The sequence below is a fragment of the Enoplosus armatus genome, chromosome 17 (assembly GCF_043641665.1).
Source record: "Enoplosus armatus isolate fEnoArm2 chromosome 17, fEnoArm2.hap1, whole genome shotgun sequence".
Classification (NCBI taxonomy): domain Eukaryota; kingdom Metazoa; phylum Chordata; class Actinopteri; order Centrarchiformes; family Enoplosidae; genus Enoplosus; species Enoplosus armatus.
The window spans coordinates 15,026,068-15,050,401 of NC_092196.1; the positions used below are offsets into that span (position 1 = coordinate 15,026,068).

A 24,334-nucleotide genomic window follows, 5' to 3' on the forward strand; every position below is an offset into this window, starting at 1 on the left:
AGGGGAGTGATTTAACCACCGCACCCACCTATACACCACAACACCACTAACTTCTACACAGCAGCGTGTCTCTCATGAATGATCAAAATGGCAAAGTTTCACAGAAATATATTTAACAACAAATACAATACCATGAAAATATGTAGCATGATATGAACAGAATATATGTCAATGTTACCTTTCAGTCAAACAGTTGGCTCCCCGTCATCGACGCAGCACCTGCACGAGCGCAATAGCAAGCCAGCTAACATGTCGAGTGCACTTTTCCATTTAGCACGAGAGAGTTCAAGCAACATTTCAACAAACCAGAATGCTAGCATGTCATACAGTGGATTTACTGATGTCTATAGGCTAAATTTGTGCAACAACTGAGCTTAACCCACCTCGAACATGTATCTCTCTCTCTCATAAACAGTCACAGCAGAAGGTCTATAAAGAAGTTACGACATTTCTTGCAGCACCTGAAGGCAACATTGTTAACGACGCACACGTGCTGCACAGAGAAGCTTTCCGTTGCCAATGGTAACTACGATCATCAAATAATGGACTGCGGCACACAAACGGTAACGTTACACAAAAACTGATTTGTCTGACTTGCAGGCCTGTTCCTGCCCGCTAGTAATGGACCTGAATCACTCGTCGTGTTGGGATTCAATTCTGGAAAAAGTGAAACCACATATACCGACCATCGACTTCGATTCCTCATCAGTGCGTTTTTTTTCTTCTTAAAAATCTGCGAACGGCTGCTAACTGACAACATATAACTACAAAACATACAGTTAACTACATATCTTTATTTACAAATGCAAATAACACCAAATAATGGTTCCTCTTAACGTTACAGTCCGAGAATGAAGAGATTATCACCATATATGAAAGACCAGCTGGTCTTTCCCTGAAGGTTCCTGAAGACTTTGAGAGTTTTTCAATGGATGATGATGAACTCGAGGTTAGTTAATTATGGTCTCTTGAGTGTTAATGGTAGTAATGTCATTACTCTAATGTCATTGAGAGTGATTTTGTATATTATCTCGTTCAGGAGCTGTTGAAACCTGTAGCACAGACATGCCGGTCAGAAGACACTTGCATGCAGACTGTGAAGTTGGATGATGATGAAATTGTAGGAGGCACTTCTGCAACTCAGTGGGGTACACAACACTCTGATGTTGAGGTGGGTTATATTAATCTAACGCCACTCTTGTGGCGAGAGGAAAGCACACCAGCATAACATGGCGTACATTAAATATGCACCGTTGTCTTTCCTTTCCTTTCTTTTTTCTTTCCTGTTTCAACATTAAAGGCAGATTCTTGTGAGAGAGGTATTGTGGAGCTGAAAGGAGCCAAGCTGGATGCCTACGTAAAACCAAATGTGGACAACACAAAATCTGATGATGGTTTTCCCGTTCTCTCATTTGTGGTGAGCTTGGGAAATTAAAATAGGGATAATGCTGGTACATATTCTCTAGGTGCTACCTTCTTCAAAATTGTTGGGTTTTTTTTACACACCAACATTCAGAGGCTTGACCAGTGGGATTTGGATTGTGTCCTCCAAAATCTGAAAGAGAATGGGCTGTCTCTGCAACAACATGTGTCAGTTGAACCTACGAAAACCCAAGCAGGTAAGTATAGCACACACCCTTGTAGCTGTAGTGAACGATCAAGAGTTTGTGGATAATTATGGGGGAGGATATGTATTTAAAAATATATAATAATATCTTGTGTAATAGTTTTAACCCAATTTTTGTTCATAGATGGTGACAAGGAGAGGTCCCAGGGGAATATAATGGAGAGACTAGTTGCTTTCTGTAACAAGCAGTCATCTAAGTCACTGTCAGAGCCTGTGAAAAGTCCAAACCACATCATGTAAGTCATATCACTGCTAAGGTCTTGTGACCAAATTTGTAAGATAATAATAATAATCTCCTTTTTCATGCAGACAGAATAATGTGTGGAACAAATCATCGGGAAGGATGGCAGCAGAGTTGCAGCTGAGCCACCAGGAATGTCCCACTGTTTATATTGATCTGCGTTTTCCTGATCCTTCAATAAAACCACAGAGAACATCCCCAAATCTTTCATCAGACTTCAAGTCACCAGCCAAACACAACACTCACCAGGAAACGCCACCTGCAAAGAAACCCAATCTGAAAGTGCACACTGGATCACAGTTGGGACACAGGTAAATATATCCTGCATTAGAAACATTTGTCATGCTTCAGTCCAGCACATTTTGTTTCAGTTCACATTGTCATTTCTCTGCTTGCAGGGAAGTGACTGGCAAGAGTATGTTGCTTCAGAAAATAAGGGAGATGAATAGAAATGGGAATAAATATCCCACTAAATATACAGATCCTCCATACTCAGTGCTAGGGAATGAAGCAACGGAACTGAAAGAGAAGCTACACCAGCCTGTAGAGTCTATATGCAGCCATGAGTCACACCATCTGTGGGAAGACAAACAATCTTCACATGTACAATTTGAGTACATAAACCCCAAAATGGAAATCCCACCAACAATTCAGCAAAGTACAATCGGAGAACCAAAGCAGCAGAGGTATGTATTTTGTCTTTATTCATTCAGCATGTTCATCATTAACAATAAACAAATATTTTAACCATGACAATGCTTTTGTTAGTGACCAACAGAGACAACAAGTTAAGCCATCATTACAACATAAACAACAGCAGCAAATTCTTAAGCAACTGGAAATTCATCGTCCAACCAAATCAGTCAAACAGAAGCAGCCAGCTGCTGAAAGAACTGATGTTCTTTATGATTTTGTAAGTGCCACAAAACGCACAATTTACAGTTGTTAAAAAAACGGCCTCAACTTATGATGACTTATTTTTCAGGAGGCATCTCATCTACAGTCAATCACTACACTACCAGCAGATATTGAAAGTAAAGGGTGTATGCTACTGATCGTCAACCTCTCCAGTCCTGGTATGGTTGGAGACAAAGCTCATGGGAGGAGAAAACATCTGTATCCAGCTGCAACTAAATCCCACATCTACAACACTTTAGTGGCTTGGTTTCTGTCTTTGGTTAGTGAGCAGTGGCTTCTCTCTCCTAATGTGTGACAGCGTTTGTTATTTGTAAAGCTGAGTTCATGCTTTGCTATGTAAGGGTCACTGGTTTGTGTGTATTAGGTCGGCCCAGACCCACGTCATGATGAAGATGACGTTGGTGCAAAGGCCCCATTCTGGGTTGCAGGACTTCAGCAGCTGTGGACAGAGGATGGACTGGCTTTGCATGTTTTAGCTGTGGCTCGTCACTGTTTTACACAAAGGGTGAATAGCAAAAAAACAAAAAAACACTTACACTTTAAGCTTTACGATGTCCGATGATCTGAGCACTGATTCTGTTCTTGTTTTTGTTTGTTTTGTAGAAAAGGGACATAGACATCCATGCACTTTACTATAACCAGGTCTGCAGGTTCCTCTCTGAGACCTCTCTCACTCTAATTGCCCACTGGCTACCTCACCTCAAAAACCTGCTGGACCTACAAGCCTATGCCTCACCCATCCATCTGCCTTCCTCCTGTTTAAATAGTTTCATCTCTGCCACCTCCAACAAAAAGGTGGTTTGCTTTAGAGGGTGTGATTTAATATATTTTCAAGCACTCAGATGATTTTGCTTTCTGTTGACTGTGTTGTGTTCCCTCGGCTTTGTGTTTCAGGTTATAGATAGGACGTTTGGTCCCAGTCCAGGGTTTTACTGGCAGACTGTGGAAACTCAGGAGCGTGTTTGTAAGGGGAGAGAGACCACACAAGAGCTGCACACAGAGGTGAGCATGTTGTCCTTCAAAAGTGTACTTTGTAGTAGTAGTTGTTCTTTTTTACAGCTTTCCTTTGATCCCAGGAAGCACTGAATCAGAGGCAAAGCAGTAAAGGTGGAGTAACTGAATATATATTATCCTCTCATTTTTGTTGTAGGTATCAGTTGCTCTGGGGTGCAAAGCGTTCTTCATACATCCCTTCATAACACACTACACCCTCCAGATTGTTCTCGACTCAGGACTCGACATTTGTGGTCTGCGGCTCCTTTATCCACCACAGGGGTTCCTGGGTGACAGTGCTGGTAGGACCTAACTAAAGCCATCTGGTCATAAACCTCTTCTTCTGGGTCATTGGTCTGGTGTGCGTCCTGGATCCAACTGTGGCCTAGGGCCTTTGTTAATGTCTGCATTGAATAAAAATAATCTTTAGAAACTCTCCCTCTGATTCACAGGTGCTGTACCAGTTATCCAGAGAACTCATGAGACCTGCCAACCTGTTCTTGCCCTAGCTGTGCGTGGCCCTCATGCCCACTCAGTGTTGAAAGATTTAACTAGTTCCTTAGATCCCCTGCTGCCCAGAAAGACAGCTCCAACTTCTCTCGACCATCTCCACTGCAGAAGTCAAGTACCTCCACTCTTCTACTCCCCTCAACTGGCCAGTCAAGTCCACAAGGAGCTGTGCTTGTGGTTTGCAGGAAGACTTAGAGGAGGAAGTTCGCAGGATCACAACCGGCCTCTGAATAGGTTTGTTGTCAAAATATTTTCTATACTGTGTATATGTTTTTTCTTAATTATGATTATTTCTCAATTTTTCATTATACTTTTTGACCAAATGTGAGATGGATTTGAAATAATAAAGGAGGAATGCCCCAATCAGTTAGGTAGATCATATAAACTGTGGACATCCTGAAATATTCTTTTTGTTTTTCAAAAGTGGTGCAACTGTAAATCTAAATCTTCATGTTTAAAGAAAAGTTAAAAACTGACACATTTAAAGAAGCTAAATTTCACTAAAATACCGTACAAGCAATTGTAGGTGTATTAGCACCTTTATTACGGAGTACAGTGCTTTTTATTCTACAAGTGTTATAACCAGTCACCCTCACTGTGGTTTGTAGAGTTGTGCCTTTGGATGACAGAGTGGGAGGCAGCCTGTGCAATTTAAGCAGATCACCTTCCTTTCTGTGTGCTACAACAAAAGGTACTGTAACTCAACAAGCAGCCAAAACTGTCACAAGGGGGGAAACTGGCTTGTGTCCACATTTCATTTTCAACTTTCATCTTAACTGTCCTGAGGGAAATTTTGTTTGCAGCAAGGATCAAACATTTTTACTCGAGTGGAGTTGCTAATCCTTCTTTCCCCCTGCATAGCTGACTTGCTCCTCGTGGTGTCGCCTGGCGTGCCTCCATGTTGCTACGGCCAAGTGCTGGCTGTCTGTGAACGCAGAGGCTTCAGTCTGAGGGGGCTGCAGAGGCTGCAGCTTCAGAGCAATGGAGCTGCAGTCCTTGGACTCACCAACCAGCAGGTAGAACTAAGATAGTCAGTCAGAATTCAGACTTTCAGAAGAACAGTAGAATAGAAGGATACAATTGTATTGAACCAATACATGACACCATGACAAAAGTCAATAATTGATTGTTTAATGATACTATATTTTATATTGTATACTATTTGCTTTGTAGGGAATTTCACCATTTACTGGAGACACTTGTAGAGGTGGAAATGAACATTTGAACATTTTCCAGTTATTTGGGTCTTAGGAAACAGATTTCTCCTTTTACTTCTGTATTTTTCATCACAGTTTTGAAGCCTGTGTATGTGTTCTCTAGGCACTTGTGTTCTGCAGTCCACATACTGTGACCCTGGATCAGAAGGAGCTGGAGCTGTCCTCTCACTGTCTGGTGCTGTTACTGAGAAAAGAAAATGCGATGCACCACAGTGTTAGTTTGCCAGCAGGTCTAAATTCCATCTCAAATTATCTAAAAATAATAATAATGTACAGCATAAACCATCTCCATGAAAAGTCAAAATGTGCTTGTAATAATGTGAAAAGTCTACATTGTCACGTTTTTGTTTGTCAATAAAATAACCCTGCAGTTGCCATATTGTTTCAGCCCTAATGAGAGAATTGAAGGAACCAGAGCTTCTGGGTTTCATCCACACCAGGCTTGATGGTGTTCACCCAGTAGAGCCAGGCTTTGGTTTCCACACTGTACCTTACAACAGTTACCTGTTCCATATATTTGGTAAGCACTGTGTGTTCAATGTCAGTAAAGATTCAACTAGATGCTCCTCTGCTGCCCTTTGTTTTTCTTTATGTTTCTCATGTATATTTTCTTTTTAGTTAGGTGTATGTGGGCACTGCCAGATCCTTCCAGTGTGATCCTGTCCCGTCAGAAGCATTCATCCAACTCTGACATGGAGCAGGTGGTCATTTTGACCTTGTGTGGGAAGGACATGAGCCAAGGCCTGAGCCTCCTACACAGAGTGCTGACAGACGGGCCAGAAGGTGGGTGAAGTTCAGCTGTATTTCTGAGAGCACAGCTTTGGAACTGGAGGTGGCAGTAAACAAACAAAATACGCTGTCAAATACACACAGCAGCCCACACAGTTTAATGAATAAACAAATTAGTGTGTGCTTGTATGTGAGTGAGTTATTTCATCAGACTTCTGCTATTCTACAAATGTTTTTTTATTCATGTTCAAGGAGATGTACAACATGAAGGATTCCGGCTGCTTGGCCTGAGGTGTCTGCCTGCGTTGACTCGACTTCAGGCTCAGGAACTGAGTCCATACGAGGTGGGAGAGCAGCTCTGTCACGACAGCCTGGACAATCTGATGTCCTCTCCTGCCTTAGTGTGTTCTCTTAGAGGAGTGGATGCTCTTGCTTCACTGAGGAAGCTCCTACCACAAGATTACCCCGGAAACCTCAGTGTCCTGATGTCACCCACACCTGAAGTGGCTTTCAGACAGGCTTCGCTCTTCTTCTTTGAGCATGAGATGATTCCTGGTAAGTTTGTTGACTGCCGTATAAAACATGCAATCAGATACCAAGTCAAAAATCAAATCTCTCGAGGGATGCTCCAGTTTGAAGTATTTGAGCCTGTCACAACATTTAAGGAGAAATAAGCAGTGTGTATAAACTGGGAACAGGCTCATCACCCCACTTGTTTCCTCTACAGACCACAGCGTACACCCACTTCGGAAGTTTCTTTCCCAAAATGGCAGTATAAAAGGTCTTTGTAAAAAAAGGAAAACAACCCCATCTTAAATAATATTTACAACAGCCATGTTGAGCTTGTTCAATATTGTTTCTGGCATTAGTTGATGTGGTGATATCTAAAAGTAGATACACAGCATTTTTACATTGGAGGAATTTGAGGAGTTAAACTGACCAACTCCCTCCGACTTTGCATGCACACAGTTTCTGGCTCATATGCTCAAGAGAGCACATACAGTATGTAAGATGTGTATGTCTTCATATCTCAAATCAGATCTCAAATACTCAATATAAATCTGAGTGACTAATATATTTTTTGCAGCTCAGAATTGTGTTCATAGTGGCAAACTGTATTATCATTGTGATTTTGATGTCATAATCAAATCTTTTAGTGACAGAGTTGTGTTTTATAATGTGTAAATGCAAGTCTTGAATATAATATTGAACATTCAAAATATTACTTAAATACTGGTGTAACAGTAACAAGTTGACTTTCTATTCAGATCCACAGATGCTGCTCACCGTGTGCTTGTTCAAGCCAAGAATCTGGAATCACGCTCTGGCTAAAATTGTCCACAAACTCCAGCTGAGGGGCCTCTCGTTGGTGGGCCTGCGTGTAGTGACCCTGGACAAAAGCAATGCTACCACACTACTGCCTGCGGAAAATGTAACTAAGAATGATTATTTGACAGAAAAACAAGCTTTCCTTTCATGCAAAACACAAGCCTTGATAATTCATACAGTGTTCGTTGATGTTTGCAGGACCCCGCAGACTTGGAGGCCCATGTGGACTACTTGTGCTCTGGCTCCTCACTGGCTCTTTGCTTCAAGGGGGAAAATGCTGTTAGGAGGCTGCTGGATGTGCTGGGCCAAGAGGACTCGTCCCTGCGGACAACCTGCTGTGGCATGGCTCATTCATACAATGGCATCTATGGTCAGTGCCCTGTGCTGCACACTGGTACACATTCAAGAACAGGATTGCTATGTATGCTACAGTACTAGTGCATTATGTAAAGCACTTTGAATTGTTAAATGTTGGTTTTAAACACAAATTATATATTGTTATATATAGGATCTGTGTCATATCAGAAAGCAATTCAGGATGTGAAGAGGCTTTTTCCAGAGGGGCTCTGCTGTACTGAGACCAGCACAATGAGACAGGAGCAGGTATGCTTGTCACACACAGGACTTAGTACTTGGATTGACTGACATTCAGTGTTAATGCTTGGTTTCTTGGTTCCAGATTCTCAGCATGTGCTCAGACCCTTTAGCCTCTGTGGAGCGTGAACAGAGCTGCACACTGGGCCCTGTGGCCCAGAAAAGTCTGTCACTTTCAATGGCATCAGGACCAAATGGAGGTTTGGACTACTAGTCTTGTTTTATTTTCATAAACAGACAATTATATGTATCGATAAGTTTTGTTGAGAGCATTGCTGTAAACTCCACTGAACTATATCCAGGTTGCATTAGTGGTGTACTCATAATTACAGGAATGCACGTTTTCCTGAGTATTGTCATTAGATTTAACTCACTCTAAACTGAAAGCATTAAACATTGCATGGTTCAATCATTTATCAAAGCAAAATCATTTAATCATTTATTGTGACTTTGGCAGGGACTCTTCTGGAATGGATGTTGAAATATGACTCAGTTCCAGATGACCTTTGTAAGCCATGCAGAAAACAAAAAGTCCTGTTTTGCTTGTTTATTGGTGCCAGGGTCCCTGATACACAGTGCTCTCTGGCAGACAACCTGTCTGCTGATACCCTTAAATGCTGCCCTGCTCAGCCAAGTGCCATCCCAGCTGGACATCCTGGAGCAGCTGCTGAGATCAGGCTGCCACCTGGTGGCAGGAAGGATGAGCATACTGGGTAATGAGCAGAGGAAACATATCGCTGAGACACTGAAAGTGTCATCAAGAAGTGCGAGGGTGAGAAGTTTGGCTTTAAAATAAGTAGCTTACGTTCTTACAGAGTAATCAGCAGCTGATTTTCTTGGTCTCTTGTGTCCTTAAAAGATGGCTCATCTTTACACGGCACACTGTCTCATCATGGCTCTGCAAGGGGAAACCATTATGAGCTGCTTTCACTTGATCCTTGAAAGGTACGAAAAAGCAAAGCAACCTATTATGCAAACATGTAGAATATTTACATATAACATTTTCCTTTTCTCTGTGCCTTTCATTGTTACACCAGGATTTACCAGGAGAGGTCAGACCTAGAGGAAGTGGGGAAAACGATTATCTACCCTGAGAGTGAGGAAGAGGTATATCATGATTATAATTCAGCTTTTTCTTCAAGGTCTTTTTTTATTCCTATTAAACATACATTGTGTATTTTAGCTGCTTTATGAAAACCAAACAGTTGTAATGCTGTTAAGATTTGTTGTATTGCCATGAAATATTTTGTTCATCAACAAGTCACCCTTGACCTTATTTATGTTGTGTTCCCTCCTCCAGGCCAAGCAGCTGATATGCTACCTATTTGACGCCTTGTCTCCGGAGAGCTGTCTAAGCAATGTGCCATAATGTTCAAATGGGTGCACATGTAAAAGCACATTAAAGCTAAGCTACATCACTTGGCATTTTCACAATATGTCTGCTCTGATTTGATTTGTAATTCCAAATGTTCAGGAAAGACATGTTTTCGATAATTTTCAAGTCACTGTAATGTAATAAATGTTTTTCCCCTCTGGTCTCCACGACATTTGAGGCACAAACAATATTTTTAAAGAACTTTATTCTGTAAGTTGTGTTAGAGACAAAAAGTATTCACACATTTCAGATGAAAAATTATTTTAATTCTCAAGATGATAAAAATAATTTTGTGAACTCTGTAAACCATTGCATAACTGTAGTGTAACAATTTAACAAGTGTTAACAAACTAGTAGTACACTACAGAAAATATGCGGTACACAATCCTCAATGTAGAAAAGAAAACTCTAGTATTCTAAGACTATTTTTGTGTTCACAACACAAAAAATATCAATATACCAACAGAATAATTTCTACGTTTATCATTAGAGAATTTCCTACATATCCATACAGCTTCTCACAAAATAAGGGACATATTATAGTCTATAAATAATGTCTAAACCCACTGACATTAAGTAAATCTATGAAATGCAGTTTCCTCAGATTTAACACATTCTCTATTAAATCGCTGTATTACCCTGAGAAAAACACATTTCTTTCCTTATATTTCCGCATTTCGCTGACAAATAGAAACTTGAAAACTTGCATTTGTTTTAGTTCTAATAAATTTTATTGAATAGCAGTTCACAACTAGATGCTACATCATAATGAATTAACTGCGCTCCATAATATCCAGTGACCTATTCATTGAATATCTAATTGAGAACAATACATTCAATATTTCAGGGCTTCAATGTTAAAATAACATTTCTACTGAAATTTTCTAAAGTATATGGAACAACTGGTTCCACATTCAGATTATTTACTTTTGACAACACTTGTACTAGTATTTTACTTAATTTGAACAGCTCCATACACCATACTCATATACATGTACAAGATTGCATAAATCTTCAGGCTCCATTTTCATAATATTAAAAACAAAAAGACAACACAACAACTAACAGTAATGCAAAATAGATTAAACTATTCCAATGCAGAGCATAATGATACATCTATTACAGTTCATTTACAAGATTCTTTCCATTTGGTGCTTTTCCTTACAAACAATTGAGATTTTGGTGCCAAATGACTAATTAAGATCAGAATTGTGTATTCAATGGTTAAGTATTGCTGCATTTTTTTGTTTTGTTTTTTAAAATGGTATGGCAAATACAGACAGAGATAATAATAATTAGTCAATTATAAAATGTGCTCCCTCCTGTGGAACTGGTGAAGCAAATCTCATTAGCTTAGCCTTTTTGTTTAATGCTTTTCTTTAATGTAGAGGATCATTTAGAAATCACATTGTGGTCCACAAAAATATTGTAAGGCACTGGAATTTTGATTCTAATTAAACATGTTATTTTTGTCATCTGACTGACAGCAAACACTGTCCCAGAGACATTCTCTTGATACCAATTAACATTGTGTAATTATTAAAGGCACAGATGTACTTGAAAGTGCAATTGGTCCGTTAGAGATAAATTTAACAAATCTAAACAAATGTAAAGACATGTAAGCTGTGCTTACCAGGTGAATTTTAGTTTCATTTCTTTTTAGAAAACTTGAAATGGGGCAAGTAGACCACTAGAGAGATTGAGGGTCAACGACAAATTACCACAACAACAACTCTGTTTTAATTATGTCTGTATCTGCCATTAATGCTTGTCACAATCATCATCTGTCCCCTGTAATTTTACAAAAAAACTAAAACTAATTTGGACCACGGCTTTAAGAAATAGAAAAACAGAGTCAGATAGAAAGAAAGCACCTTACAGTCACTGTAGGCCTATCATAACAGCATATAATGCATAACCATCAATTTCCAAAGTGAATGAGATTATGTAGTTAAGCAAAATCAACAAAAAACAAACAAAACTTCAAAAACAGTAGTTGTCGTGAAGTTTATATGGCCACTTCAGAAGCACAAATGTCATTCACCTTTGACATTCCTTCACTGTAGACAACAATTAAACTGACACCAAATCCTCGCTTAAGGTCAGCATGTGCTAGCCAGTATTGCACAAACCTGCCATAAACGTCAATGTATACTTAACACAAAATCAAATATACAAATACACATTTTGTAAGAATCTGACCCATGCATTTTTGATCATCTGTGTATCAACTCACTATAGCTAACTTTAGATAGAAAAAGATGCCATTAATTACTGTTAATGAACATTATCTATTTAAGGTACTAGGTGAATCCTTTTTTAAAATCGATTTAGGTTTCTTACTGAAATAAAACAAATGATGAAATGTAGTACAAAAGAAATAACAACAGTACAGGTCTTTGGTAAAACTGCAAAAAATGGGCACAAGTCCATTAATGTTGTAAGCAAAAGCCATTAGCATAGTCCTGTGGTTTACTCACTACGAGGATATATGTCCTACGAACTAATGAAATATCAAAGCAAAAGTCCATCCGAAAACAGAACTCCTGCCACTCACAATGCTGGACTTTGTCTCAGTTTCATCTGGAGGGCCTTGGTGCTCTGACCCGCCATTTATAATTTGGCAAGACCCGGCCCTGTTCACAACTACAGGCTGACCTGTCCGATTCCTCAGCAATCATTTCAATTCTGTTCAAGGGTAAATCTTCCCTTTAGAATACATATTTGGACAGCTACTAGAACACAACTTTGGTTCATTTTTAGATTATCACACTAGACATCATCAATTTAGTTGGCTTCACAGGCAAAACAAAATAGACTAGAGTAGCCTGTGAAATTAGCTGCACTGTACACTGCTATCCAGCGTATGGGGGAAAGAAATCCAACAGAAATACATTTACCTTCAATCAATTGAAAAAAGGGACAATCTACAGCAGTACAGGTCTGTGACATCATTCTAAGTGATATACAAAAGTACTGAAACTTTGACTCAAATGCATTTACAAATGAATAATTCAAATTAAGATTTAGTCAAGCAGAAGACAGATTATTTCATAGTTTCTGTAATCTGAGCTGTGGATGCACAACAACATTCAAACATCTAAATGTATAACAAGAAACTACATTAATACCTTTTCCAGTAGCAGCGAAGCTTGCAGAAATTATTAAGCCTTTACTACACTAAAAATAAGTCAATACAAATATTCTGGCAGTGTGACACAGTGCGAACTTTTTTTTTGTTTTTTTTGTAGCTGGTTAATATATCGCATAACATGCAATACCAGAAGTGTTCAGGCTGCCTTTTATGCTGTAATATAATCATGAAAATGCTAAAATACCATAATCTTTCTTGATATTTTTCCTCTGAGTTGCTTAATTGTCATTTATGTGAATGTAAACAATGCATTTCCCATATTTATAAGTAGCAAAAGGTGTACCTGGAGATACATGATTTTCTATTGAATTTAAAGCAAGAATAAAAAGATTTCTTAACACAGTAGAAGGTCATTTCAATTAGTGGAACCTAAGCACGAATCCTACGCAAAATCCAACTTACAGGTTAACTACGGAATTCTTCATTCACTGCAGAATTATTACAATAAAACAAATGAAAGTTACTGAACTGTTTAAAAAGCATTTTTATATGTTGCTATACAAATCCATGTGTCATGTACTGTTTGCATACTCCCAAACGTTAAATTGAAAAACCTAATTTCAAAGACTGAAGCTGCACGAAAAGAGCACCACGACCAAGGAATGAGTGGGTGGGTAATTGGAGGGGAGATGGGAGGTTCATTTCTAAGGTTGAAGTCAGGGCACAGGCACTGACAATGTTTGTTTTCAATTATCTTCCGTAGAAATACTTAATGGGATTGGGCCAAATACACTGGCATATATTTATATATATATACAAATATAGTCATACACGTCAATGCTTTCCCAAAGTTAAACAAGACACATTATGCAGAAACCTGTGCACAAGCTTCAACTACTTGTGTTTGCTCTGACAATTCTACACATAACCTTTTCAACTAAGGCAAGGCACTTTAGAGTTAGAGGCCGATATGTTCTAGACAAGGTCAAGAGGCTAGATTCCTACAAAAATCACCATCTCAGGCTTTTAGCAAATACAATACATGCTTCTCTAATGGCTAAGCTATATAAATCTCTACAAAACAAAACTAACTGATTGAATAACAGCCTTAACATGTAGCATGTGCCTTACTGATATTACAGCTGCTGGTTATGCCTAAAATGCATTTTAAATTTGCACTTATTTGATTGAAATTTTATAAATCTAACTATGAAAGTAGAAACTATTAAGTACTTTTCTATGAGATCTTAATAATATGTAGAACCATGCCATGAATTAACAATAGGAATCATGAAATATTCAAATGACGTTTCACAGTACACACAAAAGCTTCAGACATTAGCTTATATAGAAAAAAAAAATCTAAAAAAAAGACAAAAGAATACCTACAAAGCAGCTTAAAGCAAATTTCTATATACCCTTTAATAATAAAGTCCCAGGTCAACAAAGTGCTTTAGTAAGAAATCAAACTTCTTCAGAAAGTTGGTCAAAATAATGATGCTTGACTGGTTGCATTAAAGAAAAATATGTAAATGAAAATTGGGTATTTCAGAAAATGTGTCTTTACTTAAAGAGGAACACTGCAAAAACTGCTTTCATGTGTTTTGTCGAGTCCCTGGTAACAGGCGTGGTTCAGCACTAATACCTCATTGGATGTCTTACACATCTGCATATTCAGTTTCTATTGTTGGACAATACTTTGGCCGAAGACGACTATTTTTTTTTCATCAATTTCTCCCCACAGTGTTGAGTGTAAGAATGCAGCTGTGTATTCATCCCTCAGAGGATGCTACTTCTAAACGTTCAAGCGCTGTGCTCCATGTTCTGTAAATAGTACACAAATGTTTTCTGGAATTACAGACTAATTAGGCTAAAACTAAAATATGATTTCTCCAGAGTGAGTTCTTTGATTTAGATACATTCCTCTTTAATTAAAGAAAAATCAGCTTTGAGTTTTGCCCATTTTATGTTTAACATCACCAGACTGGTTGAGTGTGAGTGAACTCAACATTTCCTGGCAGTGCATTTACACAGTCATTTCCTTGCATTTGAGATCCCAACCTGGAATGCCTATGGCAGTAGCTATTGTGGTAAAATATCAACAATGGCTTTGTCTATATTTTTGTATTATTGTGTGGGGAAATGTTCATTTTTAAATCCGCCTATGGAGGTCACTGGACTACAGGTTAACTCCCCTTGATATTATTACAAAGGATACTTTGTTTATCAAACTTTTTCCACCCTCGGAATGACTGAAAAATAACCTAAAGACCTCCATTATGAGAAGGACGTGGGAGTTCTATTTATATGCATGTTTAAAACTTGAACTATCTATTTTCAGTTAAGATTTAATATTAAAGTTACAGTGAGTACGTTTTCTTTCTTCAAACACAAGAATATGTGATGTAACAGATTTACTAAAACCTTTTATTGCCTTTACACACATTTCCACAGTATCTGAAAATCTGGGGTTGAAATGCCTTCAAATTTGCTCTTGTTGGACTTTAAGTGCATTAAGTAAAGAAGAGGCAACCTCAGGAGATCAGAGATTTATCCACACTAATTCCAAAGTGCAGTGAAGTAAGAATCCATAAACAGCAAAACATGGAGGGCAGAAATACAAACTCACACTCCTGAATGTCTTTGTGTATACAACTTGTGTATTGGTACCATTTTTAATTGTTTTTGAAAATCTGTAATTTTGTATTTACTGTAAGAGCAACATGTCGGGTTGGAAATGCATAATTGCATTTTGTTTGGGGAAAGCACAGCTGCATTATGTGTTTATCCAAAATATATTCATAACAAAGTGTACACGAAATGTAGATATCTGCACACAAGATTTGTGTCCTTTAGAGTGCCCATGATCATGATTGAAGATTTGAGAAAAGGTAATTTAATATTCTAATTTGCATAAAGAAAGCTATCTGGTTGCCAGGGTAATGTGCACATAAAATGAGCAAATACTATAATGATTGAATCTCTTGTACACAGTCTGATTCATAATACTATTTGTTTTGTCAGTCAAACATCATCTTATTCTAAATTAATTCAATCACTGTATGAAACAGACATTGCTATTTAGAAAATGTAATATCTATTAGTAGTTTTTCAAAGGGCTAATTCTTTAAATAGTACCTTGAGTAATTGTACATCACCACTTCAGTATTTTTGTTCTACAGTAGGGACATTCTGTTTTACTAGGTGCACAGCTCTCACATAGTACATAATGTTGGCAAGGCTGCAGAACAATGCAACGATCATGCTTTTGGCAAACTATACATTTCTTTGACTGAAGCTGATATATTACCTGTTGGGGGAGAAAAGAACGAATATCAGCTGCAACTTAAATAATACAGTTCATGCAGACTTTTCAAATAAGCATGCTTGATGACAAAACGTAGATCTGAATGATATCCTGATAAACTGTTTCAAAACTATGTAGATGCTACAAATGAAATACTGTGTGTGATCTAGTCTTTCTTACCCCGTCTATAAGGTCTAGGTCATTACGCAGCTGACTCTGGATGGAGTGAAGCTTTGACAAGGGGAGCTGGTCCAGCTCTCCGTAGCTACGTAGAAGAGGTGTTCCAGGGGTGCGACAAAGCACATCAAAGTCCCCCTGGAGCTCTTTCAGCTTGCGCTCGGTTTCCTCCCATTTCTGTTCTGCCAGCTGCCGCTCTGCCTCGGCCGTTTTTGCGTGTTCCTTTGCTTCATGGGCGTCTTTCTGGCAAGCTTCACAGGCCTGGAACAAAGTTGAGTCTTGTGATTAAAATCTAAAAAAAACAAAAACTTGCCATCTATGAAAAGGCTCCAAGACATGTATTACAATGAGAGTTCATTTATAACACTGACTTGCTTGACCTGATGCCAGGCCTCCTCCCATTGTTTGATCTTCCTCTTGGCCTCGTCCAGCTCTCTAAAAAGGCGGGCCAGATCAACAGTGCTGGTGGTGGAGGTTAGGCTGCTGAAAACTGGAGACGGACTCGGTGAAAAGCTGCCACTTACAAAGTCCCAAATGTTGCTAGCCCCTCCATTCAAGCCTAGGTGAGTGATGTGTTAAGCATAAAGTGAATAGTTAGTAGAGGCTCTGTGTGCAACTGTGTCACTTAGAGCTGTCTGATATTTCAAACTCTTCGTCAATCCTAAATTGATGGCTTTTAAAGTAATGATTTCTTTGTTAAACTAAGTTGTTTCTTACACAATCAAACTCTGATAGCCTTTAAGTAAAGTTGAGAGGAAGTGCTCACTTGGAGAAAAATGCCTGATGTTATCAGCTTACCCAAAGAGTTCTGGGAAGAGGAGGTGGGTGTTCCCAGGAGGCCATGCTCTTGCTTGGCTAACATGTTTGATGGTTGATTTTGCTGCGATACCGTCCCAGCGAGCAGGGACTGCGACAGAGACTGGGAGAGGGAGCTTAGCGGGGAGGTGGAGAGTGATGACGAGGAATTAAAAGAGGACGATCGCGCCAGGGAGCCAGGAATGTTAACGGGAGCGGATCCACCTAGCACCCTTTGACCTGTGGGGACAAAGTTATTACTGTTGTTGCTTAAAGCAAATTACGATGAGACAATTTGTGTTCAACTGGTCAAACAACTGAAAGCACTTTAACAAACTAGGTGTCCTTACTTGCCAATCCTACACTGTTGTCTTGATCCTCGAACTCCTTATCAAGAGATGCAACATTAATGTCACTGAAGTTGAGATCCAGCGCGGATCCTGAGAGAAAACAACATACATCTGGCTGTTAGACAACAAAATAAAGAGTGGCAGTAGTCAGCTCAACTGGTTTACTTGTTGACTTTACATATACATACCTATGACAGACTCCACTGTGTTGCTCCCTGGATAGAAAGGAGTGGCTTTTGCATTCATTGTTGATAAGGTGGTGGGTGAAGAACTATCTGAGCCAATACTAGAGGCCAAGCTGGATGTTATACTGGAGGTAAAGCTTGATGCCAAAGGGTTCACCGCAGAGAATACAGTATTTTGTGTCTAAAAGGAAAGCACAGAAGGCGTTTGTTTAATTCCTAACGTTGTCAATCACAGTTTAGGCTTTCAAATTAAATAAATACATTACACATTATGTGATATCATAAAGCTATTAACACAAAGAAACCTGTTTAAACACAAACCTGTTTGTCTTGGTCCATCAATTTCTGATCCTGCCCCTTGTTCTTAATCTAAAAATGATCAAAAAACGGCACATTTTAGTGACAAAACTTTACATCCAGACAGCTATTATATAAAAAAAAAAGAAAAAAGGGCATTTTACACTGCAATTAGCCACAGGCTGACAAAAATAAAATAGACTTTTTGCCCTTAAGCATTATTCACTTTCCCCCCATGGAGTCAACTGTTACTTGCAATTACTTACTTGAGAACTAACGTGCTCTGGAGCAGCGTTAAGTACTGCCAATTTCCAGAAGTTCTTGTTATTGTCATGATTTATGTGGTAACTCTGTCTACTGAATTACATCCGTGTGAAAACTGATTGCAACATCAGAAGGCAGTAAAATCAACCTAAGGAGAATTCTTAGTGTAGAGTTACACATACTCCTGGCCGTGTATGCAGTTTGAAAATATTTTTTAGGCTGTCTGATTGTTTGTAGTCAAATCACCAAGGCATAAACTACTCAATACTTTATAGCTTCTTGATATTCTAAGGACTCTCATCAACAGATAAGATACTAGTTTTTTGTCATGAACCAAACACCCAACACACGAAATGATCCCAAAAGTAAGAGCTAAAAACAATGTAATTTATGGGAAAATGGCTCAAAGTGATAAAATAAATAAAAAGACATGAGTGAGAACTAAATAAAACTGTGATTGAAAATGATTGACAGAGATACATTAAGTGTAAAGCCCTAAGTTGTCTATGTGTTATATTCTTCCTAAAGCTGAAGAGAGCAGTCTGTGTACCTGATCCTCACGTTCAAAGCCCGGAGCTTTAGGATAGTTAGACGTCAGAGAGGAGACACTGGATGTGGTGGACTCTGAACATAAACTACTATTAGTTAAGGATTTGGGCCTGTGGATGGATCCCACTGGGGATAACAAACTGTCGCTTCCTGAGCTTGGAGTTACAGTTGAGCTATTAGAACATGAAACCTGAGAAAGAGAAGTGCACATGATCTTAATAAAAGTATGATCAAAAATAAATAAAATGAATTGAAGGTGATGATTGAATTATCTTCTTAAATATTACTTTCAATGAGAAATTGCCCTTTCAAAACAATGTAGTAATGAAATGTAAAACAGTAAAAAGAATAGTAATAATGACAAATCAATGTGTAACAAACAGAAAAATGAGAGCAAACAACATATCGACAAGTACATGGCTGATTTGCATCAGCTGAACTGTGATTTATGTAGCTACAAAAGAAGACATCCATAACATTTTAAGATATGCATCTACTCTTGAAATCAACACTCTGGTCGAGTTGAGTCTGATACATTTCCTATTGAAGGACCGACATAGCAACAGAGAAAACATACACTTCCTACTTGTCCGTTGCTACTGGTTGCGCTGGTGGTGGAGTTGCCTCCACTGTTCCACTCACTGACTGGACACTCTGAATACTGCTGAGAGCCCAGCTGGGACTGTGAACTTGACTGTATCACTGTTAGCAATGAGCTCATGGTTTCTTCTGTAGAGGGAATTCCTGAAAGGATTAAAATAAATATTAAATCTTCATATAGTGTATTTACCAAGGATAACGGTGCATAATTAAAAATTTGGTAAAACCAAGAAAATGTCCTCACAAGTGTGTATATATCCTTGACTCAAAAAAGAACCATAGATTTGTAATTCTCTACCCGAGTACCGAGACAGTATTTACAAACTTTCACTTACTTTCCACATGTGCAAATGCACAAAACGGTCCTCTGGGACAGTATCCAGTTTGTCGCATATCATTGCATTTGGTAGATTTGTAGATCTTAGAGAATCACAAACAAACCACAATAAGATACAAAGTTACGATGTCTGTCCTTTATATAGGTACTCTATGTTATCAAACACTGTTTTACTTCTATTGTCTTAAAGACATAAAATGCTTTTTAATGGTCAATTTGGGGATTTAATGAATGTCTGCTGTGATCTACTGTATTTATCAGGCTGCATGTATACAAGTCCAACCCACAAGAAAATAGCTAATTTAACAAAAGACAAATAAATAAATAATAATGATCTGACAATAGACTTTAATAATGAAAGATTTATTGTACTGAAGAGGAAAGCTATTACCTATCATCCAACTGTTAATTTGCAGAAAAACAAAATTCACTCACCTCTGGGTGAAACTGCTGTTCAGTGCGAGAGTGACAATACTGGCAGCTGTCTCCACTGTCACATTTTGAGGGCTCGCCCCATTCATCCCCATGTTTCACATTAGGGCAAGGAGTTGACCTGCATTCATACAGTCAGAACCTTTAACCCACTGTAATTACACAACTTAATACCATTTGTTATTCTGACTTAAACTGAGTCATATCTTACCTATATTTGAACTTTCTAGGATTTCGCCTTCGATCTCTACTGTTGTGGTAGTGAGGGCAAGCGTATCCCTGTCTGCATAGTCTTGGGGGCTTAGTACACTGGTCTGTTTTATAATTGGCTAAAACAAAGTTGGTATCTACAAAGAAAGGCACAAAGTATTAACATAAGTTTTCCTTTTATTTTGCATGACATTAAAAAGTGTTATTTGGCACAGCATGAGCCCATTATCGTCAGAGTGGGGGTTACTCACCTTGCCACCGGGGGTCTTCTGTCAGAGTTTTCTCAATCATAGCTTGGCTGGCTAATACACCAGGCTGCAGATCAGGAATACCTTCCCCAGATCCCAACTGCCCATTTTGAAGAGCTTCTTGTGCTTGGATCTCTCTGTGTGCACAAAAATGAATGTTAATTTTATCCCCAATTCCTCAAAAAGTAAAAAAATATATATATCTTGGTTCAACACACTTGAACTTATTGTCTTGTTAAAAGGAAACTTGCTTGCCGTCTAAAACTATTAAACATAGTATAACACTAAATTAGTAAATCACTCTCACATAACCAATCACCATCCAATTTTATCATTAAATTGCACACTTTTATCAAATGATCTGCTGAATACAACACAGTCAAATACAAACCAAGTGACACCTTACACTGGACCATCTGACACATAAGGCACCTTATCATGCAGGTGTAACAATATGATAATATTAATTGAAATATTATCAAAATACCAATACAACTAGGAAAGATAATGTAATAATTATAAAGAGGTTTATCAATTTAATTCCTGAATTTTCACTACAGTCAACATTTGAAACTCTTTGTTTAAAATCTTGGTATCAGCTAAACTCACACAGACTCTTTCAGCAGCACAGAGCTCAATAAAACATGTTTATCTAGTGTCAGGTGTATTTGTAATTGAGCCGAGCTCTGAAAACAGAGTTACAAATCAAACCATGAGTCAGGCGATCCATTAAACCCCTACAATACCAGCATTCTGTTTACATTATGTCTAAATCTGCGATTTGTTCGTTCCATTGTGAGGCTTGTGAGTGAAAAGTTTGGCAGAGAAAAGAGAGGCCACTATTTGCTTTGTATGTCACCTGATATCATAGACTGGAGGTCGGAGATCATGTGGCCCATGAGCAAAAGCACAGTGGAGGCCATTCTTCACACAATGCCCTCGAGCATCCGTCTCATGGATACAAGTGCCAGTCTTGTAATAGCGTAGATGGTACTTGCGCTCTGTGTCACCAGTGGTCCGGTGTAAATAGGGACAGCTAAGGAAGCAAGGATACAGCATTGAAATATTTTATCAGTTGATCTACTTAAAACTGAATACAAATGATTTGGCATGACATTAAAATAATGCACAACAGTTTTGGCTAAACCTCAGATCTGTCCAAAATAAATACAACTTATAGCACAAACATGTTTTAAATTTAAAACATGGACCAAACATTAGAAAACCCCAAGGATTTTAAATTGTCAAAAAAGGAGGGAATTCTTATATTTGCACACATTTTTAATCAGAAATAAGATTCTATTGTGAATGCAGGGCTGACATAATAGCAATGCCTCAAGAAATGTATGGCCAATAAGCCTCTTGAACAAACCAATCTTTCCTTTCTTGAATAGCAACAGTTGCTATAGCAACACATAAGGTCATACAAAAATAGCTGCCATTGGCAGAGGAGGAATTGTAAGAATCACAGTCTTTCATTTTGCATTAGTTCAATAATCTTATTTCTTTTATTATTTCTAAGTAAATAAATGCTGTGCCATTTTAATTCCCTGTCACAAAAAGAGGCTGCCGTCTTTCAATACTACCTGCGCAACAAGACAGTTTAGTCAATAAAAAATGCCTGACTCCTCTAAAGCAACAAGCCTGTCACAAAATGTTTAGAAACCGTTTTTCCCTGTGATAACAGAAGACAAATTATGCTAAGTGCAAAACATAAACAAAAAGTGCATCTTATTTTTAGGAACAATATGGGAAACAGACATTTTTGAAAATATTACACTGAGACGAAAATGTTTACGCACCAAATCACATGTTGCCATTAGCTGAAATTAATAGTAGCACCAGTGAATATAATGCTGGAGGGTATCCAGTGACAACCTGTCAAGAAGCCTTATCTCAAAAACAAAGAGGAGCAGTCATGTCACATAAAGAGTGAGTTCAATCAGAAATGGTGGTTGGTTGGTACATACTCTGCATAGAGAATGTGTGCAATAATACTAAGGGCAAAGTATATATTGCATCTGTAAGATGCTGCCAACATCTGCTGCAACATCACACTTTTCAAATAAATAATAAAATAAATAAATCATAAATACTGCTCACCAAACAACTAATCTAATCTCATTTTCCTGTGTAAATGAATCAATTGCAAAATAAGAGAATTCTTCATATTGCACTCCTCATTTGTGGAAAGAATACACACAATTTTCCATCTTATCTTTAGAGCGCTTTTTGTGCTGAATATGTTTGATTACAAAAGCAGAAAGTCCTTTCTTAATAGTCATTTTAAAATAAACGGTTCCTGCATTAAAAAGGATTTTTTAATCACCAGCCTGGCAGTCTATAACCTCAGTTCAGGCACAGCTGAGCTGATGTGTACATATGCTATCAATCAGAGAGCTTGCTTATCCTACACACTTGTGTTACTGTAGCCACAGCAAACTGGTGAAATTAAGAAAAAGGTTTCATGTATAAGAATGTCCCTCAAAATGCAGAAACATAATAAAACCACCCCTACATTTAGCTACATAGCTATTCCTCCTTGGTCTGTAAAATAAATAACACAATGACAACGTGCTACAGTTTCAAAAGGTTTGTTTCAGTCACTGTAAATCTCACTATACGAAGCCCAATGTCCCAATGAAGACACACCACAGCCCAAAGCCATTTATCTACGTCCTGATGAACTGCATTCAATATTTGTGTTGGCATTAGTTTGATTCAAGTTCTGATTTGTTTCATTAAGCTGCAATGGCCCTCATCCCAAACATGTCAGCAAAACATCAGCCACTTGTCAGCAGCTGTATCATGTCACACTGACATTTTCATGAAGCTGAAGAATGGCAATGATTGAGACAGGGACTTACTCATCTCCATCTGGGCAAATGCCTGTGGTCTCGTCGTATTTCGTGCAGTACACGTCGGGGCTGTAGTTAAAAGTTCCGTCTCTTCTTCTTATGGGTCGTCGTCGCCGCTGGTTGAGAAAATGCCAATTAAAGCACGTAAAGGGTCTGTGCTGCGTACACTTGTGCTGGAGGAACAACGGGCACTGCTCTGTCCTAAACTCCTTCAAGTATCTGAAACAACAAGGAAAAACAAAAGAAACATTTATAAGGAACCGGGTTTTAAAATTACTTTTAACTAAGAAACAAGTCGAGGGCAAGTAAAAAGTTCAGAGGCAGTGAGATATCGTGTTATGCTCCTAGTGGTTTAGCCTACTAGCTTTATATTTTGGGTCACTAACGTTAGCTCGCTATTCAGAGAGCTAACTACGTACGTATTTCGACGTAACACTTGTTGAAAGTCCCGAGCGTACGTCTATAAATGTGCGTAGCAAGAGGGAACTCAAAATAAGGCCGAGCTATTTACAAGCAGACTGGTTAGCGAGTTCCTGGCTAATCATTTAGCAGACCGAGTTGACGGTGTAACATTCAACGGATTATTCAAAACAATTCCTCAACTCGGTAAAACAATTGTAAACGATTCCGTTAACGATTGGCTAGTCAATGAAGTGATTTAAGATGTCCGTGTTTCCTACATTAAGGCTGATGTCGTTAGCGTGCAGTCGCTGTTTGCTATGTAACGTTAGGTAGTCACAAAGCCAGGAAAAGCACCATGTTTTCAACACACACACACAAGAGTTGAGGAATGCATGAAATGCAAACGCGCATAGGTGCACGTGCAAATAACACTTTCGGCAACGAGCGATTTAGTAGTTTCTTTGCAGCAGCTTTACTCACGTATAGTGGGTAGGTTTCTCGGTTTGAGGGGACGCATTGGCCGCCGTTTTCGAAACCGACGGCATTTTCAGTCAAAACAATGAATTGCGCATGCGCTGGGATCTGTTGCTCGCGTGCATGCACGTCCGCCTGCACGCCAGCGCACAGCAAACAATGCAGGGGGCGCTGCAAGGATGAGACCAGTGACATACTTCTGAGAGTGTTTATGACTTCAGC

General features: G+C 38.6%; 2 protein-coding genes across 4 annotated transcripts; one reads left to right on the plus strand and one right to left on the minus strand.

Moving 5' to 3' along the window:
• The first annotated feature begins 1,762 nt into the window (after positions 1-1,762).
• LOC139300015 (dynein axonemal assembly factor 8) lies at positions 1,763-9,561 on the plus strand. Its single transcript, XM_070922980.1, is given in 26 exon segments — positions 1,763-1,863; positions 1,937-2,179; positions 2,267-2,554; positions 2,637-2,781; positions 2,854-3,045; positions 3,151-3,291; positions 3,390-3,581; positions 3,681-3,788; positions 3,937-4,081; positions 4,232-4,523; positions 4,898-4,980; positions 5,151-5,305; positions 5,610-5,736; positions 5,895-6,026; positions 6,125-6,289; positions 6,488-6,790; positions 6,963-7,016; positions 7,504-7,667; positions 7,763-7,934; positions 8,073-8,239; positions 8,241-8,358; positions 8,719-8,930; positions 9,018-9,103; positions 9,196-9,265; positions 9,459-9,524; positions 9,526-9,561. Coding segments are annotated over 26 exon segments (3,936 nt in total). The 5' UTR covers positions 1,763-1,783.
• A 6,214-nt stretch (positions 9,562-15,775) lies between these two features.
• Positions 15,776-24,183, minus strand: unkl (unk like zinc finger). 3 transcript variants are annotated; one of them, XM_070923474.1, is made up of 16 exons: positions 24,119-24,183; positions 23,246-23,455; positions 21,238-21,414; positions 20,382-20,515; positions 20,132-20,267; positions 19,924-20,041; positions 19,487-19,571; positions 19,129-19,295; positions 18,553-18,741; positions 17,763-17,810; positions 17,445-17,622; positions 17,257-17,346; positions 16,910-17,146; positions 16,483-16,670; positions 16,115-16,372; positions 15,776-15,937 (listed from the first exon to the last, which is right to left on the minus strand). In XM_070923474.1, the coding sequence occupies exons 1-16, from the start codon at positions 24,181-24,183 to the stop codon at positions 15,782-15,784; spliced, it is 2,436 nt and encodes an 811-aa protein (XP_070779575.1). In that variant the 3' UTR covers positions 15,776-15,781. The 3 variants fall into 3 exon arrangements, with proteins under 3 accessions (XP_070779575.1, XP_070779574.1, XP_070779576.1); XM_070923473.1 differs by having other exon boundaries at positions 17,257-17,367; XM_070923475.1 differs by having other exon boundaries at positions 17,763-17,804; positions 18,532-18,741.
• Positions 24,184-24,334: the final 151 nt, after the last annotated feature.

What these genes read in the sequence shown, in the direction of transcription:
- unkl (XM_070923473.1), bottom strand. Translation starts at nt 24,183, where the DNA reads ATGCCGTCGGTTTCGAAAACGGCGGCCAATGCGTCCCCTCAAACCGAG. An exon ending in TGCATTTGCACATGTGGAAA is followed by an intron (nt 19,296 to 19,486) that starts GTAAGTGAAAGT and finishes TAATCCTTTCAG; the next exon opens with GAATTCCCTCTACAGAAGAA. An exon ending in CCTGGCATCAGGTCAAGCAA is followed by an intron (nt 16,373 to 16,482) that starts GTCAGTGTTATA and finishes ACTTTGTTCCAG; the next exon opens with GCCTGTGAAGCTTGCCAGAA.